General features: G+C 48.3%; 1 protein-coding gene across 1 annotated transcript in view; it reads left to right on the top strand.

Moving 5' to 3' along the window:
* LOC126278037 (cadherin-related tumor suppressor) overlaps positions 1-21,967 on the top strand; it is an 817,086-nt gene that overhangs the window by 418,313 nt on the left and 376,806 nt on the right. The window contains 1 exon segment of the mRNA XM_049977779.1: positions 17,988-18,189. Within this exon segment, the coding sequence (XP_049833736.1) occupies positions 17,988-18,189 (202 nt within the window).

A 21,967-nucleotide genomic window follows, 5' to 3' on the forward strand; every position in this document is an offset into this window, starting at 1 on the left:
GAAATCTGGACACCGCATGGTGTAAACTATACTGCTCCCACAACGCTCAAGATGGTTGAAGTAAGAGACCGAGAAGGTGTCCTTTATTGACAAAAATGTGGAAGACATTTCAACATACAGAAACTGATAGAGTTTGCGGCATTGTGGAGCGTTTCCAAGCAACTGTTCAAAGGTGGTCGGATCGACATTTAATCTCATCTTCCACACTGAAGGGGTAGCAGATGTCTCGGTGTTCCATTTCGATTGATTCGTCGTACTGCAGTCACTGTTCGTTGCGGGCCAATCGCAGAAGATGTTGTTCCCACCAGGACTCTCTCCATCTCAAACAAGTGTACTGGCTAGTCATTATGCTGCAGTCAACCGCGTACAAGTGGGCGGATGGGATGGAAAGGACACTGTCGATGTGGGGCGATGTACTGCAACAAGCGCCACAGGTGATAGTGCTATCAATTTCAGCAATTTTACCAGTTTTTCCGTAATTTCAGCGCCGACTAGCCACACAGCAGCATGCTCCGCAGTTTCTGTGTCGTCGCTAAACCACCCCTCCGATACTTTGCGAGTATCATATACTTGATTGCGAATGTAGACAGGTGACTGTGCAGCATATTTCTTCATGGTTAATTCTGGAACCGATACATCAAGGTATACCAGACGGCGTCCTGTATCGATAAAGTTAGGTTATCTACATATTTGTAGCACTTCGATGATAGTGCGTAATTTACCATTTCCCATCTTTCCGTATGTGGATAGGAGTGACAAAGCATTCACGCGTTCTTAGGATAAAGTTGGAATTTGGGAGATCTCCACACATTGTCTTTGACCAACCCTCGCTACAACACTGTGCTCGTCTGCAGTCCATGCCTCGTGGAGGAACAGAGCGAGCTGAGTGTGTCACTACGTTCAGCCAAGACTGTTCCGCACGAGTCTTGCTGATGGCACCCATCAAAGTGCACAAGATTTCTCCAGATGCGCGCATATCAAGGAGGTTAACACCCCTTATCGCTGTACAGTAAATACGAGAGCCTTGTCATGATACCTCAGATGGTTATGAAGAAACATGTGGTTTATTCATGATAGAGCTACAAACGGACGGCGTTTGAAGCATTTTACGGGAATCAACTGCGCTGTCAATTCTAAAGTATTGATCTGTGGTCAGTACCGAGAAGGTATTGGCAAGAGAGAAATGATCATAGAACATAAATACATGTACTCCTAAGGTTACATGGTTCTACACTTAAGCACGTTATAATGTTAAAGCCATGTGCTTTCCGAAATATTAGTCATATCGAGCGCAACGTTCTTAATACTCTAATGCAGGTTCAAAAGGGAAAGCGCATATGACTACAAGCAAATGCCAGTAGACTTTCAGGCGTCTGTGAAAAGATCTATCCACGAAGCATACAATAGCTACCACCATCACACCTTAGCGAAAGATCTCGCTGAGAACCTGAGGAAATTCCGGTCTCGTGTAAAATCGCATAGTTGGTCCGTCCTTTGCTGACGAGTCTGGTGTGACAGTTAAAGATAGCAAAACGAAAGCCGATGTTTTAAATTTCACATTCGAGAAATCGTTCACACAGGAGAATCGTACATACATACCCTCATTTGACCATCGGGCAGACGACATAGTAATAAGCATCGCTGGCATGGAGAGACAACTGAAAGAGTTGAAAGCAACTAAATCACAGATACGGATGGAATCCCAATTCTTTTTTACTACTAGTACTCTACGTCATTGGCCCCTCATCTAGCCAGGATTTATCGTGAATCTCTCTCCCAGCACAAAGCCCCGACCGACTAAAAAAAGAGCAGGTGACTAGAGTACATAAGAAGGGTAAAAGAATGGACCCACAAGACTACAGACCAAAACCCCTAACTTCGGTTTGCTGCAGAATCCTTGAAAGTATTCTCAGTCCGAGGAAAATAAACTTTCTTGAGACAGAGAAGCTTATGTCCTCGAGTCAGCAGAGCTGCAGAGAGCATGGCTCGTGCAAAACTCAGCTTGCCCTTTTCTCACGTCTGCGTCTACACCCATACCGCAGGCCACCTGGCGGTGTGTGGCGGAGGGTACCTTGAGTACCTCTATCGGTTCTCCCTTCTATTCCAGTCGCGTATTGTTCGTGGAAACATAGATTGACGGCATACCTCTCTGTGGGCTCTAATCTCCCTGATTTTATCCTCACGGTCTCCTCGCGAGATATACGTAGAAGGGAGCAATACACTGCTTGACTCCTCGGCGAAGTTATGTTCTCGAAACTTCAACAAAAGCCCGTACCTAGCTACTGAGCGTCTCTCTTGCAGAGTCTTCCTCTGGAGTTTATCTATCATCTCCGTAACGCTTTCGCGATTACTGAATGATCCTGTGACGAAGCGCGTTGCTCTCCTTTGGAACTTCTCTGTCTCTTCTATGAACCTATTTGGTACGGATCCCACACCAGTTTAACAGTATTCAAGCAGTGGGCGAACAAGTGTACTATATCCGACTTCCTTTGTTTTCGGACTGCATTTCCTTAGGATTATTCCAATGAATCTCAGTCTGGCATCTGCTTTACAGACGATTAATTTTATATGGTCATTCCATTTTAAATCACTCCTAATGCTTCCAGTTGCTGACCTGTATACTGTAGCTAAATGATAAAGGATCTTCCTTTCAATTCGAACCCAGCACCTAACCCTATTGCCGACTAAGCACAATCAAACATTAGATATCGAAATATTTTAGTAGTAGCGAGCTAATTGAAACTGAAATGACAAGAAGAGAAACTTCTTCCTTGCCGCGATTCGAACCCTGCACGTATAGTCGTTGTTTTCTAGCCATGAACAGAGGTCAAATGTCGGGATATTTCACTAGCAGAAAGATGTGCAAAGTCTGATCTGGAAGTAACTTGTCGGAAAGTCGTGTGCACTGGGAGTCGCGCCCACCACAGTTCATCAAAAAAATGGTTCAAATGGCTCTGGGCACTACGGGACTCAACTGCTGTGGTCATCAGTCCCCTACAACTTAGAACTACTTAAACCTAACTAGCCTAAGGACATCACGCACATCCATGCCCAAAGTAGGATTGGAACCTGCGACCGTAGCAGCAGCTCGGCTCCGGACTGGAGCGCCTAGAACCGCACCACCATGGCGGCCGGTCACAGTTCATCACTGTTTGACTACACACGAACAACAGTTAACTACCGAAATCGTTTTCACCAGTAACTGGGAGCGGCACGTTTGAACCTAAAGTTATATGATGAAAAGTTCTGTGTCTGACGGAGTCGAAAGCGGCTCAAGTCGCAGTTGTTGACAACGCAGGGAGGGACTAATAATCATACATATTTGTCACGTGTAGTTTGATGCCCACACGCTACAACTTGAAATTGAGTCTAATCAGGATTCCGACGTAGCCACGTGCCTTTCGTGGAGACCTTGAGGAGTTAGCAGTCTTGAGGAAACAACTAAACGACAGAACTGTATCATCCCGATGAGATCGAATCCTCCAGAAAGTGGTATCTAAATTCGAATCCGAGACTGGCACAAATACTTTTAATCTCTCAATGTCAAATACAGTAAGAAATTAGTGTCCTGTGATCTTACATGATAACTGGTTCATTACTTCCGCATCTGTTACGGCCCAACCTACACCTACTTTGTTCCAGTAGGCAGCGGAAGGACGTCATGTTCACGTTGATTTGGAGCCATGGTACATCCTTACTGGCGTTGTCAGAGGTGAAAAAGGACTGTTCATGCTTTTTTTTATGGTTGCTCAAAGTGTGCGTCGAGTCCAGATCTTAAACATATGAAGCCATAATCATTCCAGTAGCCCACCGAAGTGCGGATGAATTTTGCAGTTTTAAGCATATGAGGATTACTGCTTGAACGACAGAAAACGGAGTGTGAAACGGGTAAAAGTCTAACATTCGCGACATTTTGTTCTCTTTGGATGTAACAGAGGGCTGGAGGCAGCGGACGCACCTGGAAACACTTGTGGGTGTGCGGGATGAGCGCGTCGGAGAAGCCACGGCGGCGAACAGTTCTCTTAAGTACGATAGTTTCGATAATTTCGACGTGAATTATCCGACACATTTGGTGAAAGGCGATTCTATAATTTAGCAGTGTGGTCCACCCAATCACTGGCAAATGTGATAAACAACGCCATTTGCAAGGATTTCGTAGCCTACAGCACGTTTAACCCTAAGTTAACACACATTCGTGCCCAGAAAACAACGACAATAGGTGCCGGATTCGAATCCTGGTAAGGCAGACCTTTTTCGTGTCGCCATTTCAGCTTCAGTCATCTCACTACTGGAGAAAATTTTTTTATATCTTAATATTCGATTGTGCCGATTGGGTGTTGGGTTCAATTCCCCGCCCAACACAAAACTTTAGGCCATTCTAAGTTAAAAAATGGACACACTTTATTACCAGTGATTCAAACCTTATTTAAGATCTTTCTTGGTTACTTAGCAGGGACAATACTTGATGGATTCGAGTTCCAGACGGCAGACCAGTTTAAAAATATTTGACATGTATTTTCAAGCTGAAATTTTGAAATGGCATTGATGTTAATAAATCTGAGTTTGCAATCTTTAAAGACTGTCTCATCTCAAGTCACGTGTTTCTTGCTATTTGCGTTATCGTGATATTATTGTACATGTGGATCGATAGCCTCACACAGCAGTTTTCTCTAGTGGTCTCTTGTTTAGGGGGCAGTCAAACGAAAACGAGCGAGATGGATGGGCCGGCTGCTGTGGCCGAGCGGTTCTGGGCGCTTCAGTCCGGAAGCGCGCGACCGCTACGGTCACAGGTTCGAATCATGCCTCTGCTATGGATGTCTGTGATGCCCTAAGGTTAGTTAGGTTTAAGTAGTTCTAAGTTCTAGGGGACTGGTGATCTCACAAGTTAAGTCTCATAGTGCTTAGAGCCATTTGAACTTGTTTTTGTTGTTGAGATAAATGGAAAAAATGGGGAAGTGCGAATAGGACACGTATTGAAGGTTCCGAACAAACTACATAACGTATACAGGCAGTTGATCAATTCCGGGAATTTAGAATATTCTTCTTTTTGTCTTCTATGGACATTGCTACTCGCAAGATAGCGATCCCACGGATTACAAGATTTTCGAGAATGCTTTAATAATATAGCTGTGACGTAAAGTCGTGTAAGCGGCAGGCGATCATTATTTGTAATAATCTGTAGTTCTGCATCCAGGCTGACTGAGTTGCAGTGATAAAAGTCAAGCATCAGACAAGGAATGACTTTCGGAATTTGTGCATCATCGTATATCCAGAAGCGATTTCTGTACCTACATATAGCGTTTCAAGTTGTATTTGAGACAAAAATTCGCATCCCAGTCTCGAATGAGCAGTAATGTCGTTCCTTGCCTGGTATTTAACGTCCCGTCGACAGCGAGGTCATTAGAGACGGAGCACGAGCTCCGGTTTGGGGAAGGAAATCTGCCGTGCCCTTTCAAAGGAACCATCACAGCATTTGTCTGAAACGATTTACGGAAATCACGGAAACCCTAAATCAAGATGGCTGGAGACGGATTTGAACCGTCGTCCTCCCGAATGCTAGTCCAGTACCCAATATTTGACATTTATCATTGCGACCCATTCAGACTGAATGCAGAACTAGTGATTGTTTTAATTTCAAGTCTGACGTCGGATAAAAAATATAAAAAAGAATTCTTTTTCGTTTGGTATAGTTACAAGTTTACAGCTTCCGGATGTTTTCCTTTGATTCTGCTATGTAGCAACGCTTTTTGCCAAATTTTATGAATCTCGGCCAACGGAAAGGACGCTATATGTTTTGATGAGTGAGTTCAAAATATGCGATATAAAAGGCCGTATCTCCTGACCGCTAAGCGATCGGGGGTGTTACTGTGTGAGGCAAATTTCAACTTGGTCCGTCTAGCCGTTCCAGAGAAGACAGGGGTCTTAACAGATTGACTGACACACACTCTGATAACACACGACAAAACTTTTTCATGTGATATAATTACAAATTTACTGTTCCGAATTTGTTCCCTTTTTTGTTGATTCTTGCCACATTACATGATTCGGAGCGTACGAGAAATACCCTATAGGTTATGATGAATAGGTTTACTAGTATCAAAAATGTGATATAAATGGCCTTTTGTTGTTGCAGTGGCATAGAACGTTCACTTTTTACACGACTAGGGGACCATAGAACTCAGTATGTGAAATAAATTTCGTCATTCCTGAGAAATTCCGTTTTCTAACAGTCGGACAGACAGACGGACGGACAGCAAACTGTTCTTGTAAGGGTTCCTTTATTACCGACTCAGTACGGAACTCCAAAACTTAAGTAAACTGTTTACTACTTAAATAGTAATCGCCGTAATTGTTGACACATTTATTCCACTGTGAGACAAGTGGGTCAGTGGCTTTATCGAAAAATATTTTGTGGTTGCATGTTGAACCACGATTGTGTCCTCGCGTGGACCTCTTCGTCCGAATGAAAGTAACAGCTAGCAATGCCTTCCTTCAGGGCTTCAAAAGCATAAGAATCGCATAGGGTGTGATCGGGATTTCATGAAGGGTGTGTAAGGGCTTCCAAGCGAAACATATGCAGACTAGTCGAAACAAGCTTGTGAACTTGTTTCATTTAACTGCTGTTTATACTCGTAGTAAACATTTTGTATGGCCGAATGATTGCACCGGAAACAGATTATGAAACCTGCAAGAGGGATACATTTTGTGAGTTGCATACAGCACAGGCGTAACGCAATTTACGAGAGTTGCCGAGAAAGTAATGCACTGTATTCTCTTTCAACAATTCTTTATTGAACATAATGAGAATTACACACACGACAGAATGGTGTCTTATCTACACATCCTATTTTGCCACGTAATCCCTATGCCGTTCTATGGCCTTTCCCCAGCGGGAAAAGGGGCGTGTATGCTCTGTCGGTACCAACCGTTGTGCTGGTGGCGGAGCTTCCTCATAGTGCTCAGAATGTCCTCCACGAATGGCATCCTCTCATGGCCCAAACAACGGACATCCGAGAGGGCTAGTCGGGGCTGTCAGGTGTGACAGCGGTGGATGGTCTCCCCGACCGCTGCAAATCGTAGAGCTCCGTCGAACCGCCTTCTGATGATCTCACCCTCCGACTAACTGTACTTCTGGCAACAGCAGATGCTCCATAGACTTTGCAAAAGCATTTGTGAATGTTCCCTCCCCGCAGTTTCTCTCTCTGTAGTGAGAAATTCAATGGCGTCACTTTGCTTGTAATGTACATCCCCTACAGACGCCATTTTGAAACTGTTCTCCAAATACGCTGTCTGGCGCATATGACGGAAACTTGGCACTCTCACTCAGCGGACTTCAAATAATACGTAACGTTTCGCATTCGTAGCTTTGTTTTCCGCTGAGAAAATAAAAATGCGGTGCAATACTTTCTGGACAATCCTCGTACGTATATCTTTAGGGTACTTTTAGGCACGACAGTACACCGTTATTCAACAAACCAACACAAAATAAATGGCCGAGGATACTTCCCATTGTATCAACATTAAAGCTTCTTTGCATTTCATTCACGCGTGAAGTGTATGCTAAGAATGACTGCTTAACTGAGTCTGTGCGTGCAGTAAGTAGAGAGAACCTGTCGTCGGGATATTCACGGGAGCAATATACGGGATGATGAAGACTGTCTCTGATTCTTGGCTTGATATTAATTCTTGAAGCTTTGTAAGCTTGCTTTCAGGCGTCAGCCGATTCACATGTTTCAGTATTTTGGTGAGACTCTTCCACAAGTCAGAAAAACATTCACGTCTTTACGTAAATCCGATAGCATTCTTTACTAATACGAGTTTCTGGTCTGAGTCCCAAATGTTTGTATACCGCCTGGAAGGCGGATCGTGGGTTTGCTCCTGTGATCTGCAAAATAAGCCGAATGAAGGAAGCGAATAGGAGCAGGAGAGGTAAAGCACTTCGGTACTGCATGTAAAGTAAAAGGACATTTAATAGAGAATATTAGTCAATGACATACGTAACTTTTGGTAAAGAACGAGCACGTAGGTGTGAAGCTGTTCATGTATCAAAGCTAGCAGTTGCTAGTAGTTGGACAAACTATCACTGAAGTAACAAAGGCAAAGTCTGCAATGGCTAACCCCCTATCAAGTAGAAGCTAAATTCTCGGTCGTCTGCTCTTGATCAGCTGTAAAGAAAGTATGTCGGCCGGCGCTCGTTGAGCTCCACAGCGTCGGCCAGAGGCCGCTGTGGTCGGCGTAGTGCCAACCTGCAAGCGTGCAGCTACGCTGTGCCATCCGAACTATCGACGCCACACAAACATTTGACCAACATTCTAAAATGCACTCCGTCTTCAGGCCACAAGTGGCCCATCGGGACCATCCGACCGCCGTGTCATCCTCGGCTAAGGATGCGGATAGGAGGGGCGTGTGGTCAGCACACCGCTCTCCCGGTCGTTATGATGGTTTTCTTTGACGGGAGCCGCTACTATTCGGTCGAGTAGCTCCTGAATTGGCATCACGAGGCTGAACACTCTAAAATGGGGTCCACGGATATTTGTAAGCAGTCTCGTTCGCAGCCCACTCTTTCTATTTGTGGCTTCGCTTCTATTCAATCTCAAACTCTCTATTCCATAGTACTCTTACTGGAAATATTCTGGTGACTTTTCCTTATCGGATTGATATATGCAAATTAGGCACAATTTAATTCTTTCTCAGACGTTGGCTTCCTAATGCATGTAAAAATGTGATGCTTCAACATGTAAGTTCCTGAAAAATTGCTGAGGTCATCGGTCCCTAGACGTACACACTACTTATATCAACTTCAACTAACTTATGCTAACAACACGCACACCCATGCCCGAGGGAGGACTCGAGCCGCGCAATCCGGTAAATGGCGTCTCAAACCGCTCGGCTCAGGTTTCAACATTACCACTACAAACGAATTCAGTAACATATTTTAACATCGACCGTGTTGCAACCTTGCAGTTTTCATGTAACAAAAACAATTCTGTCATCACAGTAGATTTAAACGAGTAATTGTGATTTTCTTGATCGTCATACACCGTCCAGCAAGCCTTCAACTTTTCGGCCTCTCGAAAAGTATGATACAGTGATTTAGGGACCCCGGGGGTCTTGAACAGTGAGACAATGCCACACGTTGTCGAAGACACCTGCGATCCCTATCATAACCGTCACTGCGTACTTCCGACTTGACACGCCTCCAATTTCTAAGGCATCTGTGTGTGTGTGTGTGTGTGTATTTGTGTGTGTGTGTGTGTGTGTGTGTGCAAGCGATCACACTGAAACCTCTCCTATACCCTAGTCAGACTACTCACATAACAAATTGGATTTCCGAAAGGCTTTTGACACTGTACCAAACAAGCGACTTGTAGTGAAATAGCAGTGTTATAGAATATCGTCTCAGTTATGTGACGGGATTTGTGATTTCCTGTCAGAGAGGTCACAGATCGTACTAATTGACGGAAAGTCATCGAGTAAAACAGAAGTGATTTATAGCGTTCCCCAAGGTAGTGTTATAGGCCATTTGCTGTTCCTTATCTATATAAACGATTTGGGAGACAATCTGAGCAGCCGTCTTAGGTTGTTTGCAGATAACGCTGTCGTTTATCGACTAATAAAATCATCAGAAGATCAAAACAAATCGCAAAATGATTTAGAAAAGATATCTCAGTGGTGCGAAAATTGGCAGTTGACCCTAAATACCGAAAAGTGTGAGATAATCGATATGAATGCTAAAAGGAATTCGTTAAACTTCGGTTACACAATAAATCAATCTAATCTCAAAGCCGTAAAGTCAACTAAATACCTACGTATTACAATTACGAACAACTTAAATTGGAAGGAACACACTGAAAACGTTGTGGGGAAGACTAACCAAAGACTGCATTTTATTAGCAGGATGCTTAGAAAATGTAACAGACCTACTAAGGAGACTGCCTACACCACGCTTGTCCGTCCTCTTTTAGAATACTGCTGCGCGGTGTGGGATCCTTACCAGATAGGACTGACGGAGTACATCGAAAAAGTTGAAAGAAGGTCAGCACATTTAGTATTATCGCAAAATATGGGGGAGAGTGTCACAGAAATGATACAGGATTTTGGCTGGATATCATTGAAAGAAAGGTGTTTTTCGTTGCGACGGAATGAAATTTCAACCACCAACTTTCTCCTCTGAATGCGAAAATATTTTGTTGACACCGACTTACACAAGGAGGAACGATCACCCGGATAAAATTAGGGAAATGAGAGCGCGTATGGAAAGATATAGGGGTTCATTCTTTCCGCTCGCTATACGAGACTGGAATAATAGAGAATAGTGAAGGTGGTTCGATGAACCCTCTGCCAGGCACTTAAATGTGATTTGCAGAATATCCCTGTAGATGTACGTGTTTCGATCTCGGCTCTATCTGTATTGACCATGATTACTGGCCAAGCTTTTTTTCCATATCCCATGCAACTTTCTGGCTGCAACGAATTGTTAGCTCTGGATGTTAAGAGTGGACAAAGTGATGGGTGCGCTTCCCTGTGTAAATGCTCCGGGCGGCCGCTACGCAGATACGCCGCCTCCCGTGCCAGCTGCCGCTGCGGCCTCGCTGAGCGCTCCCGCCCTCTGGCCAGCGCCCAGGCAGTCCGCCGGCTCTCAGCTGGCACGCTGTCAGTTCCAGGGTTTGTGAAGTAGGTATGCAACGTGCTCGCAGTATTCGTTTCACCTCAGAACAAGTGTTGCGGTAATTTTCAGGAAAACACGCGGAAGGTGGGCCCACGTATTTCCTCATTTCATATAATACACCTCATTGATTAAAAATAATTCTTCGGATTACAAATTAAAAACTTTGTCAAGAGAATGATAACGCTCACAATAATTTAAAGAACTTGCGCAGGATCAATTCATTAATAAGAACAGTGCTTGAAACCAGGAATGTACAGTCCCCAAATACAAGTCACACCAACTGGATGTGGCCGCAAGCTGGTGCAACAAATTGAGTTTTACCAGTAAAATGAACTACAAATGACCATCACTAAAGGTACTAACAATTCCCAATACCTCAAACAGACAGTCGACGCCCACTTAAAATGCAGACAGAATAACAAGTCACGCCACTGATTGTGGCTGTTTAAAGCCCTTGACAATCTAAGTAACTTAACGAAATCCCTTAAGCAAGTAAAATACACAATTCCCCATAATACAACGAAAGCTAAAAAGGCATACAATTTAAAATGTTACTCCCACCTGGTACACACCAGCAGAAATACTGACAATGACCCTTCAATAAATACACAATTCCCCAAAATACAAGATAAGCTGGGAAATACAGCGGGCGGCTGTCACAGCCAACAGGCTACAAGCTCTGCAGATCACACTCATAACTAAAGGTCTTTAAAACTTGACACGTTCCCGAACTAGCAATAAGGGCGCAAGGATTAAACGAGTAGCGAAAGTGAAGGTAATTCTGGCTTGCAGAACACGCTTCAAAGCTTATTTGCTTGCTGAATTCGCAATATTGAATAGTTCCGAATTAACTGGTGACACTCCACTGGGGCACATATCAAACGATCAAATTTACTGAACTCGAGCCAATAATATGCGACTCTTAGAGGCGCCAGATTGCGGGCCAACGTAGCCGAAAACACGTCTCAGCTAACGACCCAGTCAACATGAGCTTGTCGTCCGCTGCCAACACACATCAGAAGAGAACAGTAATCTGCCCGAATAAGGCTGCAGACAAAAATGCCCGGGGTGTAGGCAATATTACTCTGCAAGTGACTACACATGCATGCTACAAGCTTAACGCTCCTTTAAAATTACTTGGAAATTAACAAGGTGAAATATCCAATTACTAGAGCGTACTCATCTACAAAGGGCACCTTGCCACCAACACACACTATGTTACAAATTCAATCTGATCAACTCAATTTATAACAGAAAATGCTCGTACACTTGTACGGAATATGGCGAGGAACAACGATTTATCACCACTTACATTGACCGACGACCACACACACAATCACTCAGAGGCGCCTTACTATGACAGGTCTAATTCCACATTAACACAGACGTGGCCTTACGATAGCAAGGCTTTTTCGACATAACATGGTTCCAAAGTTCCTATGCTCTTCGTCACAGAATGCGCCAATACTCTCGTACAAACTGAAGGCGGTTAAAAAGACGTTACTCCAACCAGCAAAAAAAGCTTTGCATCACCTCGGTTCCGAGAGTTCGGGAACCTCTACCGACAATTGCAATAGAGATCAACATAAACATCATTTCCGCTCTTTTTATTCCTGATGAAAACCACACATTGCATGTTGGACCACCACACAGCCAGACCTTCAGAGGTGGTGATCAATATTGCTGTACATACCAGTACCTCTAACACCCAGTAGTATGTCCTCTTGCATAAAGCCCCTTCCAATGTAACCCAGGCATATTGGATACACCTCATGTCTAGAGAACATGCTGCAAACTTCGAGTCGAGCGATGTCGTTATCCTGAAGGAAGTCATTCACAAAATGTGCACGGTGGGTGCGCGAATTATCGTCCATGAAGACGAATGCCTCGTCAATATGCTGCTGATACGGTTGCACTATCGGTCGGTGAATTGCATCCACCTATCGTACAGATGTTACGGCGCCACCCATGACCACCAGCGTCGTACGTCAGCCCCATATAATGCCATCCCAAAACAGCAGGCAACATCCACTTCGCTGCACTCGTTTGGACAGTGTGTCTAAGGTGTTCAGCCTGACCGAGTTGCCGCCAAACACGTCTCCGACTATTGTCTGGTTGAAGGAATATGCGACACTCATCGGTGAAGAGAACGTGATGCCAATCCTGAGCAGTCTATTCGGCATGTTGTTGGGCTCATCTGTACTGCGCTGCATAGTGTTGTGGTTGCAAAGATGGCCCTCGCCATGGACGTCGGGAGTGAAGCTGCGCGTCATACAGCCTATTGCCCACAGTTTGAGTCGTAACACGACGTCCTGTGGCTTCACGAAAAGCATTACTCAACATGGTGGCATTGCTGTCAGGGTCGATCCGAGCCATAATCCGTATGTAGCGGTACTCCACTGCCTGAGCGAGGCATGTAATCGACAGTTTCTGTCTCTCTGTATCTCCTCCATGTCCGAACAAAACCGCTTTAGTTCACTCAGAGACGCCTGAACACTTCCCTTGTTGATTGCCCTTCCTTGCACAAAGTAACAATGCGGACGCGATCGAACCGCGGTATTGAGCGGCTAGGCATTGTTGAACTGCAGACAACACGAGCCGTGTACCTCCTTCCTAGACTAGAATTGATCGGCTGTCGTACCCCCCCCCCCCCCCTGTCTAATAGGCGCTGCTCATGAATGGTTTTTACATCTTTGGGCGTGTTTAGTGACATCTCTGAACAGTCAAAGGGACTATGTCTGTGATACAGTACATACAGTCAACGAGTTCTTGGAACCGGGGTGATGGAATTTTTATGTGTGCGTGTGTCAGATGGAAGCGAGACAGATGGAAAAAAAGTAAATAAACCACTTATTATTTCAAAAGTAATTGGCACAACTTTAATACATGTATCTCACTCTGAGGCAAGACAGTCAGTAGCTTCCTGAAAAAATATTGCTGTTGCATGTGGAAGCACAATCGTGCCTGGGAGTCCTACTCTTCGTGTGAAGCAAATCGACGGCCGTGAACGGCTTTCTCCATGTCTTCAAAAATACAGAAATCGCGTGGGGAGAGATCGGGATTTTATAAGAGGATGTGTAAGGCCCTCCCACCGCAACGTATCCGCCGTAGTCGAAACAACCTTCGTAAGACGTGGGCGGACAATATACTGTAACAGAAAGATGCTGTCTTTAGTATTCCTATGTCCTGGAACTTTGCACGCTTCAACTTTTCCAAAGTATCCTCGTGCCGCTGTTCGTTAGTTGGGGCAGCATCTTCCAGAAAGTTAATGAGCAGTCAAATAAGAACGTTAGTATGACATTCTCGGAGTTGATGTGCCTGTTCTTTCGACTGTACTGGACAAGTTTCGCTGGGAATACCTTACACAACCACCCTGCTGTCACGATCTCTCCCTATGCGATTTCCATATTTTGGGGCCATCAAGAAATACATTCGTGGCTGTCGATTTGCTTCGGACGAAGAGATGCTGGGTACCATCACGGTTCCCTAAGCAAACGCAAACATTTTTCCTGAAGGAACTGACCGTCTTGTCTCACAATGGGATACATTTATTAAAAGTTATGGTTATTACTTTTGAAATAATAGACAATTTAATTACTTTTCTCCCTCTGTCAAGTTTTCATTTGACTGTCCCTTGTAGAAAGCATGACGCAAATCATTTGCTTCATAATCAAAGTGTACATCCATTGCGTCACACTTGACAGATGCTATTTGCGTCTATGTTCTTTGGGATAACGCTATTCCCAACACATTTTCAAGACAATATCTTCATATACACTGAAACACCAAAGAAACTGGTACAGGTATGCGTATTCAATTATAGAGATATGTAAACAGGCAGAATACGGCGCTGTGGTCGGCAACGCCTATATAACACAGAAAGCGTCTGGCGCAGTTGTTAAATCGGTTACTTATGCTACAACGGCAGGCTATCAAGATTTAAGTCAGTTTGAAAGTGGTGATATAGTCGGCGCACGAGCATCTCCGAGGCAGCGATGAAGTGGAGATTTTCCCGTACGACCATTTCACGAGTGTACCGCGAACATCAGGAATTCGGTAAAACATCAAATCTCCGATATCGTTGCGACTGGAAAAAGATGCTGCAAAAATAAGGGTGAAAAGAATCCTTTAACGTGACAGAAATGCAGTCCTTTCGGAACTGCATCATCGATATGGGGTTTCGGAGCCAAAGGCCTGCTCGTGTACCCTTGATGACTACGACACAAAGCTTTACGCCTCGCCAAGGCCTTTAAACACCGACACTGTTGATAACTGCAAACATGTTGCCAGGTCGGACGAGTCTCGTTTCAAATTGTATCGAGCAGATGGACGTGTACGGGTGGGGAGACAACCTCATCAATCCAACACTTCTCATCGGAAACGCTGCAAGAATGTCGTCTTTGCCCCTGCAGTAAGCGTCCGAGAATTGGCATGAAGAAGGAATTGCTCGACAGTTGTGTTATGTGGGTTGCATGACACAGGCGAAATCTCTAACCAGGATCTCATACTTGGCGGGAGACTCTATTCCCTACGCATCTTTACGTGCTCACTGTTCACTCAAAACTGGAAACAGCGACACGTCACGATCGACGGGCGTGTTAGAGACACTGCCCACCACATCCGTGCAAAGCTTTACCATATTTTCCCAGTGGTTTCCATTTCGCGACCGATCGGAACACACTTTCTGGAGAACTCTCGTATTATGCAGGTGTACCAGTTTCTTGGGCTCTTCCGTGTATATACCACTGAATGTATGTGCAAAATTATTCATTGTACGACATGTAGTTCTGGAGATATGACGTCATAAATAATGGGTGAAAAATGCGAAACTAATAAAACCGATATAAATAGGGTTTTACATAATAATGGACAAACGTTTTACACAGTTAACGAGAAATATTTAACATATGAGCTCAGTTTCAAGTAGTCAGACGTTTGAAAGTGTTTTATACCTGGGACGTCATTCTGTAAAGAATAGAGGTAGGGCACGTAAATCGTTACTGTTAGTATAAGGAACCACCACACGCAGACTTGACTGCAAACGATTTAATTCAGTACGGCAGTTCTGATTGCGGGCTTAGGAAACCATTTTACATCTCGTTGGCCACGTTCCTATCCACACTGCAAAAAACTGGAGTGAATGACTCTTGTTTCACGCTTGTGAACTTTCGCTGAACTTTGAAATGCACGTGAGAACTGGGAAGTAAGGAGCAGTTGACTTTTTAAGTGTTGTAAGATGAAACGAGACCAGTAACAGACAGTCGTTCGCGAATAACTGCCAGGAAAATCACGGCTGGCTGATTGGTTGGTTAATTTGGAGGGAGGGGACCAAACAACGAGGTCATTGGTCGCATCGTATTAGGGAAGGATGGGGAAGGAAATCGGCCGTTCCGTTTCAAAGGAACCATCCCCGAACTTGTCTGAAGCGTCTTTTCTTTGTTATACAGGACATGGGGCGTTTTGCTTATGGGATCGTAGCTCGTCAAATGCTGGATCTGTGTACCACAGGCACAAGTGTTCGGTGGAATAAGGGGAACCGTATCATTAGTCACCACGGCAATGTCGGGTATCACACACCGCGTCCAACACTCGTTTATTTCACGGATAAAAACAGTCATTTAACATCCGACTGCCCACATTCTCTCTGCTTACTGCTTACGGATTGCGGGCGTCCGGGGTTCGTCTCTGGGAAGAGTCGCAGTTTGCTGCCGTGTTTTAACGTTCCACAGATGGATATTATTTTCATGATAATAATTTTAATACCACTAAGACTGTCTGATTACGATAAGACACGCAAAATGTTTTAATATAAAAACAGTAAATTGTTTAGATCAGCGCTTATAACATAGCTTTAGTACAGGGCGTCCCTCATAAAACAAGTACGCCTCACGCCTGGGATTCAATAAACTACCTAAAAATTAATAAATAGTAGTAGAGATGAAAAAACGTGTGCGCGCCTGTTTACAAGACATACTGCAGGTGGTGGCCATGGGCACCCAGACACCGCCGGCTTTGTGTCAAGATGTTACCCGCAACACGCTGTGGTTCTGCCGGTGTGATGTTAATTTGCCTGGAGTGTTCCGTTTAAGACAGTCTGTCGTGACAGGGCTGTCAGCATTCTCTGTGTCCTAGGAACAAAAATCACGTGATGTCAAGTCCGGAGGCCTTGGGGGACAGAGGCCTGTGCTTCTATTGACAAGGCTGTCTTTATGGAATACGTTGGTAAAGTGGGCCACAACCTAACTGGATTTGTGAGGGGTTGCTCCTTCTTCTTGGAATACTGCATAAATCTTCTCTGCCTGTTAGAAGCCAGTTACAATACTGAACTCTTTTATTCTTCCCTGATTCTCTAATTTCAACTCTTGCACCACACTCACAGAATAGGCTTTTAATTTCAAATCTTTTAGCACGCGATATACGAGATTGCCTCCTTACCGACGTGCGGGGACTTTTCGTAACGCCCACCCAAATTCTGTCTGCAGTTCCAGGGGTCCTTACTGTTGACTGTAACTCTGCACATCCTGAGCAGATCACACGCCCTCCATTTCTTGTACAGATCCAGGATAGTGCTGGTCGTGGGACGTTTTCTACCAGGATACTTCACTTGAAACATTTCATTTGATTCCTTGATGGAGCCTGTCTTTACGTAACACTCCACAATAGGAACTGTAATGCAAAGTGCCCCATTTCTGTAACAAGTCAACAGTAGGAGCACCTCACAGTTACTGAAGCACGAATACACAGCTGTACTCAGCTCTGCGACAAAACATTCGGTACAGTGATGCCACTTCAGAAGGAACTCGACTAGAGATGATTAACCGGTACGTGAGGCGTCCTGTTTCATGTGGTACACCCACGGATAACTTCCAAGAAAATACAGTTCAGGGAATTACATTATTTGAAAAGCAGTAGTCACAAAATGTGAGATGTACATGTGCCACATCAGTATTTCAGATTTACAGTGGCAAGATACTGTCACGACGTCAACACGTGGTATTTGACACAACATAAAATGCTAGTATCAGCTTCCCATGATAAGTATTTCACTTACAGGCAAACCTATTTTTATCAGCTTTGAATTTTTCCTAGTGTGAAGCAAAATAAGAGATACATATTTCTTGATATGTGCCCATACGAAAGTTAATGGGGTGTAACACCCCCTTGAAAACAGAATTGAATTTAATGTTTCTGAATGAATACCATTGAAATGGTAGCAGATAAAAAAACATGCTTCGTCACATTCAGTAATATACGATGAAATGTTATTTAATGCCTGCAAGAGTGTTATTATTAACAGTGAATACGTATGTGCTGGCAGGTGGCGCACTACATCTTCGTGGTGCAGGCACAGGACTCGGGGCGGCCACCGCTCAGCTCTACAGTGAGTGTCTACTTCAACGTACTCGACCTCAACGACAATGCGCCGCTGTTCGACCCAATGAGCTACAGCAACGAGGTCTTCGAGAACATCACCGTCGGCTCGCCTGTACTCACTGTCAGCGCCACTGACCTCGACTCTGGTAAGCCTGGCATTCCGCTCCACCCTCTCACTCCTCGCATTTCTGGTCCCGTGCCCCTCAGTCCCGCTGCCCTGCCCTGCCTCTGTGTCCTCCTCCTGTTCTTTCCCCTTGCCTATCTGTCCCCTCGCCACTCTGGTCCCCTGCCCCTGTGTCCCCCTGGTCATTGGCCCCTGCCCTCTATCCCTCTGCCCCTTCGTCCCCCTGCCCCTCTGTACCCTTGCCACTTTCCCCCTTCCCCCTCTACCCCTCTGTCCCCCTGCACATGTGCTCCCTCACCCTCTGGTCCCCTGCCCCTGTGTCCCCCTGGTCCTTGGCCCCTGCCCTCTATCCCTCTGCCCCTTCGTCCCCCTGCCCCTCTGTACCCTTGCCACTTTCCCCCTTCCTCCTCTACCCCTCTGTCCCCCTGCTCATGTGCTCCCTCACCCTCTGGTCCCCTGCCCCTGTGTCCCCCTGGTCCTTGGCCCCTGCCCTCTATCCCTCTGCCCCTTCATCCCCCTGCCCCTCTGTACCCCTGCCACTTTCCCCCTTCCCCCTCTATCCCTCTGTCCCCCTGCACATGTGCTCCCTCACCCTCTGGTCCCCTGCCCCTGTGTCCCCCTGGTCCTTGGCCCCTGCCCTCTATCCCTCTGCCCCTTCGTCCCCCTGCCCCTCTGTACCCCTGCCACTTTCCCCCTTCCCCCTCTATCCCTCTGTCCCCCTGCACATGTGCTCCCTCACCCTCTGGTCCCCTGCCCCTGTGTCCCCCTGGTCCTTGGCCCCTGCCCTCTATCCCTCTGCCCCTTCGTCCCCCTGCCCCTCTGTACCCCTGCCACTTTCCCCCTTCCCCCTCTATCCCTCTGTCCCTCTGCACATGTGCTCCCTCACCCTCTGGTCCCCTGCCCCTGTGTCCCCCTGGTCCTTGGCCCCTGCCCTCTATCCCTCTGCCCCTTCGTCCCCCTGCCCCTCTGTACCCCTGCCACTTTCCCCCTTCCCCCTCTATCCCTCTGTCCCCCTGCACATGTGCTCCCTCACCCTCTGGTCCCCTGCCCCTGTGTCCCCCTGGTCCTTGGCCCCTGCTCTCTATCCCTCTGCCCCTTCGTCCCCCTGCCCCTCTGTACCCCTGCCACTTTCCCCCTTCCCCCTCTATCCCTCTGTCCCCCTGCACATGTGCTCCCTCACCCTCTGGTCCCCTGCCCCTGTGTCCCCCTGGTCCTTGGCCCCTGCCCTCTATCCCTCTGCCCCTTCGTCCCCCTGCCCCTCTGTACCCCTGCCACTTTCCCCCTTCCCCCTCTATCCCTCTGTCCCCCTGCACATGTGCTCCCTCACCCTCTGGTCCCCTGCCCCTGTGTCCCCCTGGTCCTTGGCCCCTGCCCTCTATCCCTCTGCCCCTTCGTCCCCCTGCCCCTCTGTACCCCTGCCACTTTCCCCCTTCCCCCTCTATCCCTCTGTCCCCCTGCACATGTGCTCCCTCACCCTCTGGTCCCCTGCCCCTGTGTCCCCCTGGTCCTTGGCCCCTGCCCTCTATCCCTCTGCCCCTTCGTCCCCCTGCCCCTCTGTACCCCTGCCACTTTCCCCCTTCCCCCTCTACCCCTCTGTCCCCCTGCACATGTGCTCCCTCACCCTCTGGTCCCCTGCCCATGTGTCCCCCTGGTCCTTGGCCCCTGCCCTCTATCCCTCTGCCCCTTCGTCCCCCTGCCCCTCTGTACCCCTGCCACTTTCCCCCTTCCCCCTCTATCCCTCTGTCCCCCTGCACATGTGCTCTCTCACCCTCTGGTCCCCTGCCCCTGTGTCCCCCTGGTCCTTGGCCCCTGCCCTCTATCCCTCTGCCCCTTCGTCCCCCTGCCCCTCTGTACCCCTGCCACTTTCCCCCTTCCCCCTCTATCCCTCTGTCCCCCTGCACATGTGCTCCCTCACCCTCTGGTCCCCTGCCCCTGTGTCCCCCTGGTCCTTGGCCCCTGCCCTCTATCCCTCTGCCCCTTCGTCCCCCTGCCCCTCTGTACCCCTGCCACTTTCCCCCTTCCCCCTCTATCCCTCTGTCCCCCTGCACATGTGCTCCCTCACCCTCTGGTCCCCTGCCCCTGTGTCCCCCTGGTCCTTGGCCCCTGCCCTCTATCCCTCTGCCCCTTCGTCCCCCTGCCCCTCTGTACCCCTGCCACTTTCCCCCTTCCCCCTCTATCCCTCTGTCCCCCTGCACATGTGCTCCCTCACCCTCTGGTCCCCTGCCCCTGTGTCCCCCTGGTCCTTGGCCCCTGCCCTCTATCCCTCTGCCCCTTCGTCCCCCTGCCCCTCTGTACCCCTGCCACTTTCCCCCTTCCCCCTCTACCCCTCTGTCCCCCTGCACATGTGCTCCCTCACCCTCTGGTCCCCTGCCCCTGTGTCCCCCTGGTCCTTGGCCCCTGCCCTCTATCCCTCTGCCCCTTCGTCCCCCTGCCCCTCTGTGCCCCTGCCACTTTCCCCCTTCCCCCTCTATCCCTCTGTCCCCCTGCACATGTGCTCCCTCACCCTCTGGTCCCCTGCCCCTGTGTCCCCCTGGTCCTTGGCCCCTGCCCTCTATCCCTCTGCCCCTTCGTCCCCCTGCCCCTCTGTACCCCTGCCACTTTCCCCCTTCCCCCTCTATCCCTCTGTCCCCCTGCACATGTGCTCCCTCACCCTCTGGTCCCCTGCCCCTGTGTCCCCCTGGTCCTTGGCCCCTGCCCTCTATCCCTCTGCCCCTTCGTCCCCCTGCCCCTCTGTACCTCTGCCACTTTCCCCCTTCCCCCTCTACCCCTCTGTCCCCCTGCACATGTGCTCCCTCACCCTCTGGTCCCCTGCCCCTGTGTCCCCCTGGTCCTTGGCCCCTGCCCTCTATCCCTCTGCCCCTTCGTCCCCCTGCCCCTCTGTACCCCTGCCACTTTCCCCCTTCCCCCTCTATCCCTCTGTCCCCCTGCACATGTGCTCCCTCACCCTCTGGTCCCCTGCCCCTGTGTCCCCCTGGTCCTTGGCCCCTGCCCTCTATCCCTCTGCCCCTTCGTCCCCCTGCCCCTCTGTACCCCTGCCACTTTCCCCCTTCCCCCTCTATCCCTCTGTCCCCCTGCACATGTGCTCCCTCACCCTCTGGTCCCCTGCCCCTGTGTCCCCCTGGTCCTTGGCCCCTGCCCTCTATCCCTCTGCCCCTTCGTCCCCCTGCCCCTCTGTACCCCTGCCACTTTCCCCCTTCCCCCTCTATCCCTCTGTCCCCCTGCACATGTGCTCCCTCACCCTCTGGTCCCCTGCCCCTGTGTCCCCCTGGTCCTTGGCCCCTGCCCTCTATCCCTCTGCCCCTTCGTCCCCCTGCCCCTCTGTACCCCTGCCACTTTCCCCCTTCCCCCTCTATCCCTCTGTCCCCCTGCACATGTGCTCCCTCACCCTCTGGTCCCCTGCCCCTGTGTCCCCCTGGTCCTTGGCCCCTGCCCTCTATCCCTCTGCCCCTTCGTCCCCCTGCCCCTCTGTACCCCTGCCACTTTCCCCCTTCCCCCTCTACCCCTCTGTCCCCCTGCACATGTGCTCCCTCACCCTCTGGTCCCCTGCCCCTGTGTCCCCCTGGTCCTTGGCCCCTGCCCTCTATCCCTCTGCCCCTTCGTCCCCCTGCCCCTCTGTACCCCTGCCACTTTCCCCCTTCCCCCTCTATCCCTCTGTCCCCCTGCACATGTGCTCCCTCACCCTCTGGTCCCCTGCCCCTGTGTCCCCCTGGTCCTTGGCCCCTGCCCTCTATCCCTCTGCCCCTTCGTCCCCCTGCCCCTCTGTACCCCTGCCACTTTCCCCCTTCCCCCTCTATCCCTCT

The sequence above is a fragment of the Schistocerca gregaria genome, chromosome 6, assembly GCF_023897955.1.
Source record: "Schistocerca gregaria isolate iqSchGreg1 chromosome 6, iqSchGreg1.2, whole genome shotgun sequence".
Classification (NCBI taxonomy): domain Eukaryota; kingdom Metazoa; phylum Arthropoda; class Insecta; order Orthoptera; family Acrididae; genus Schistocerca; species Schistocerca gregaria.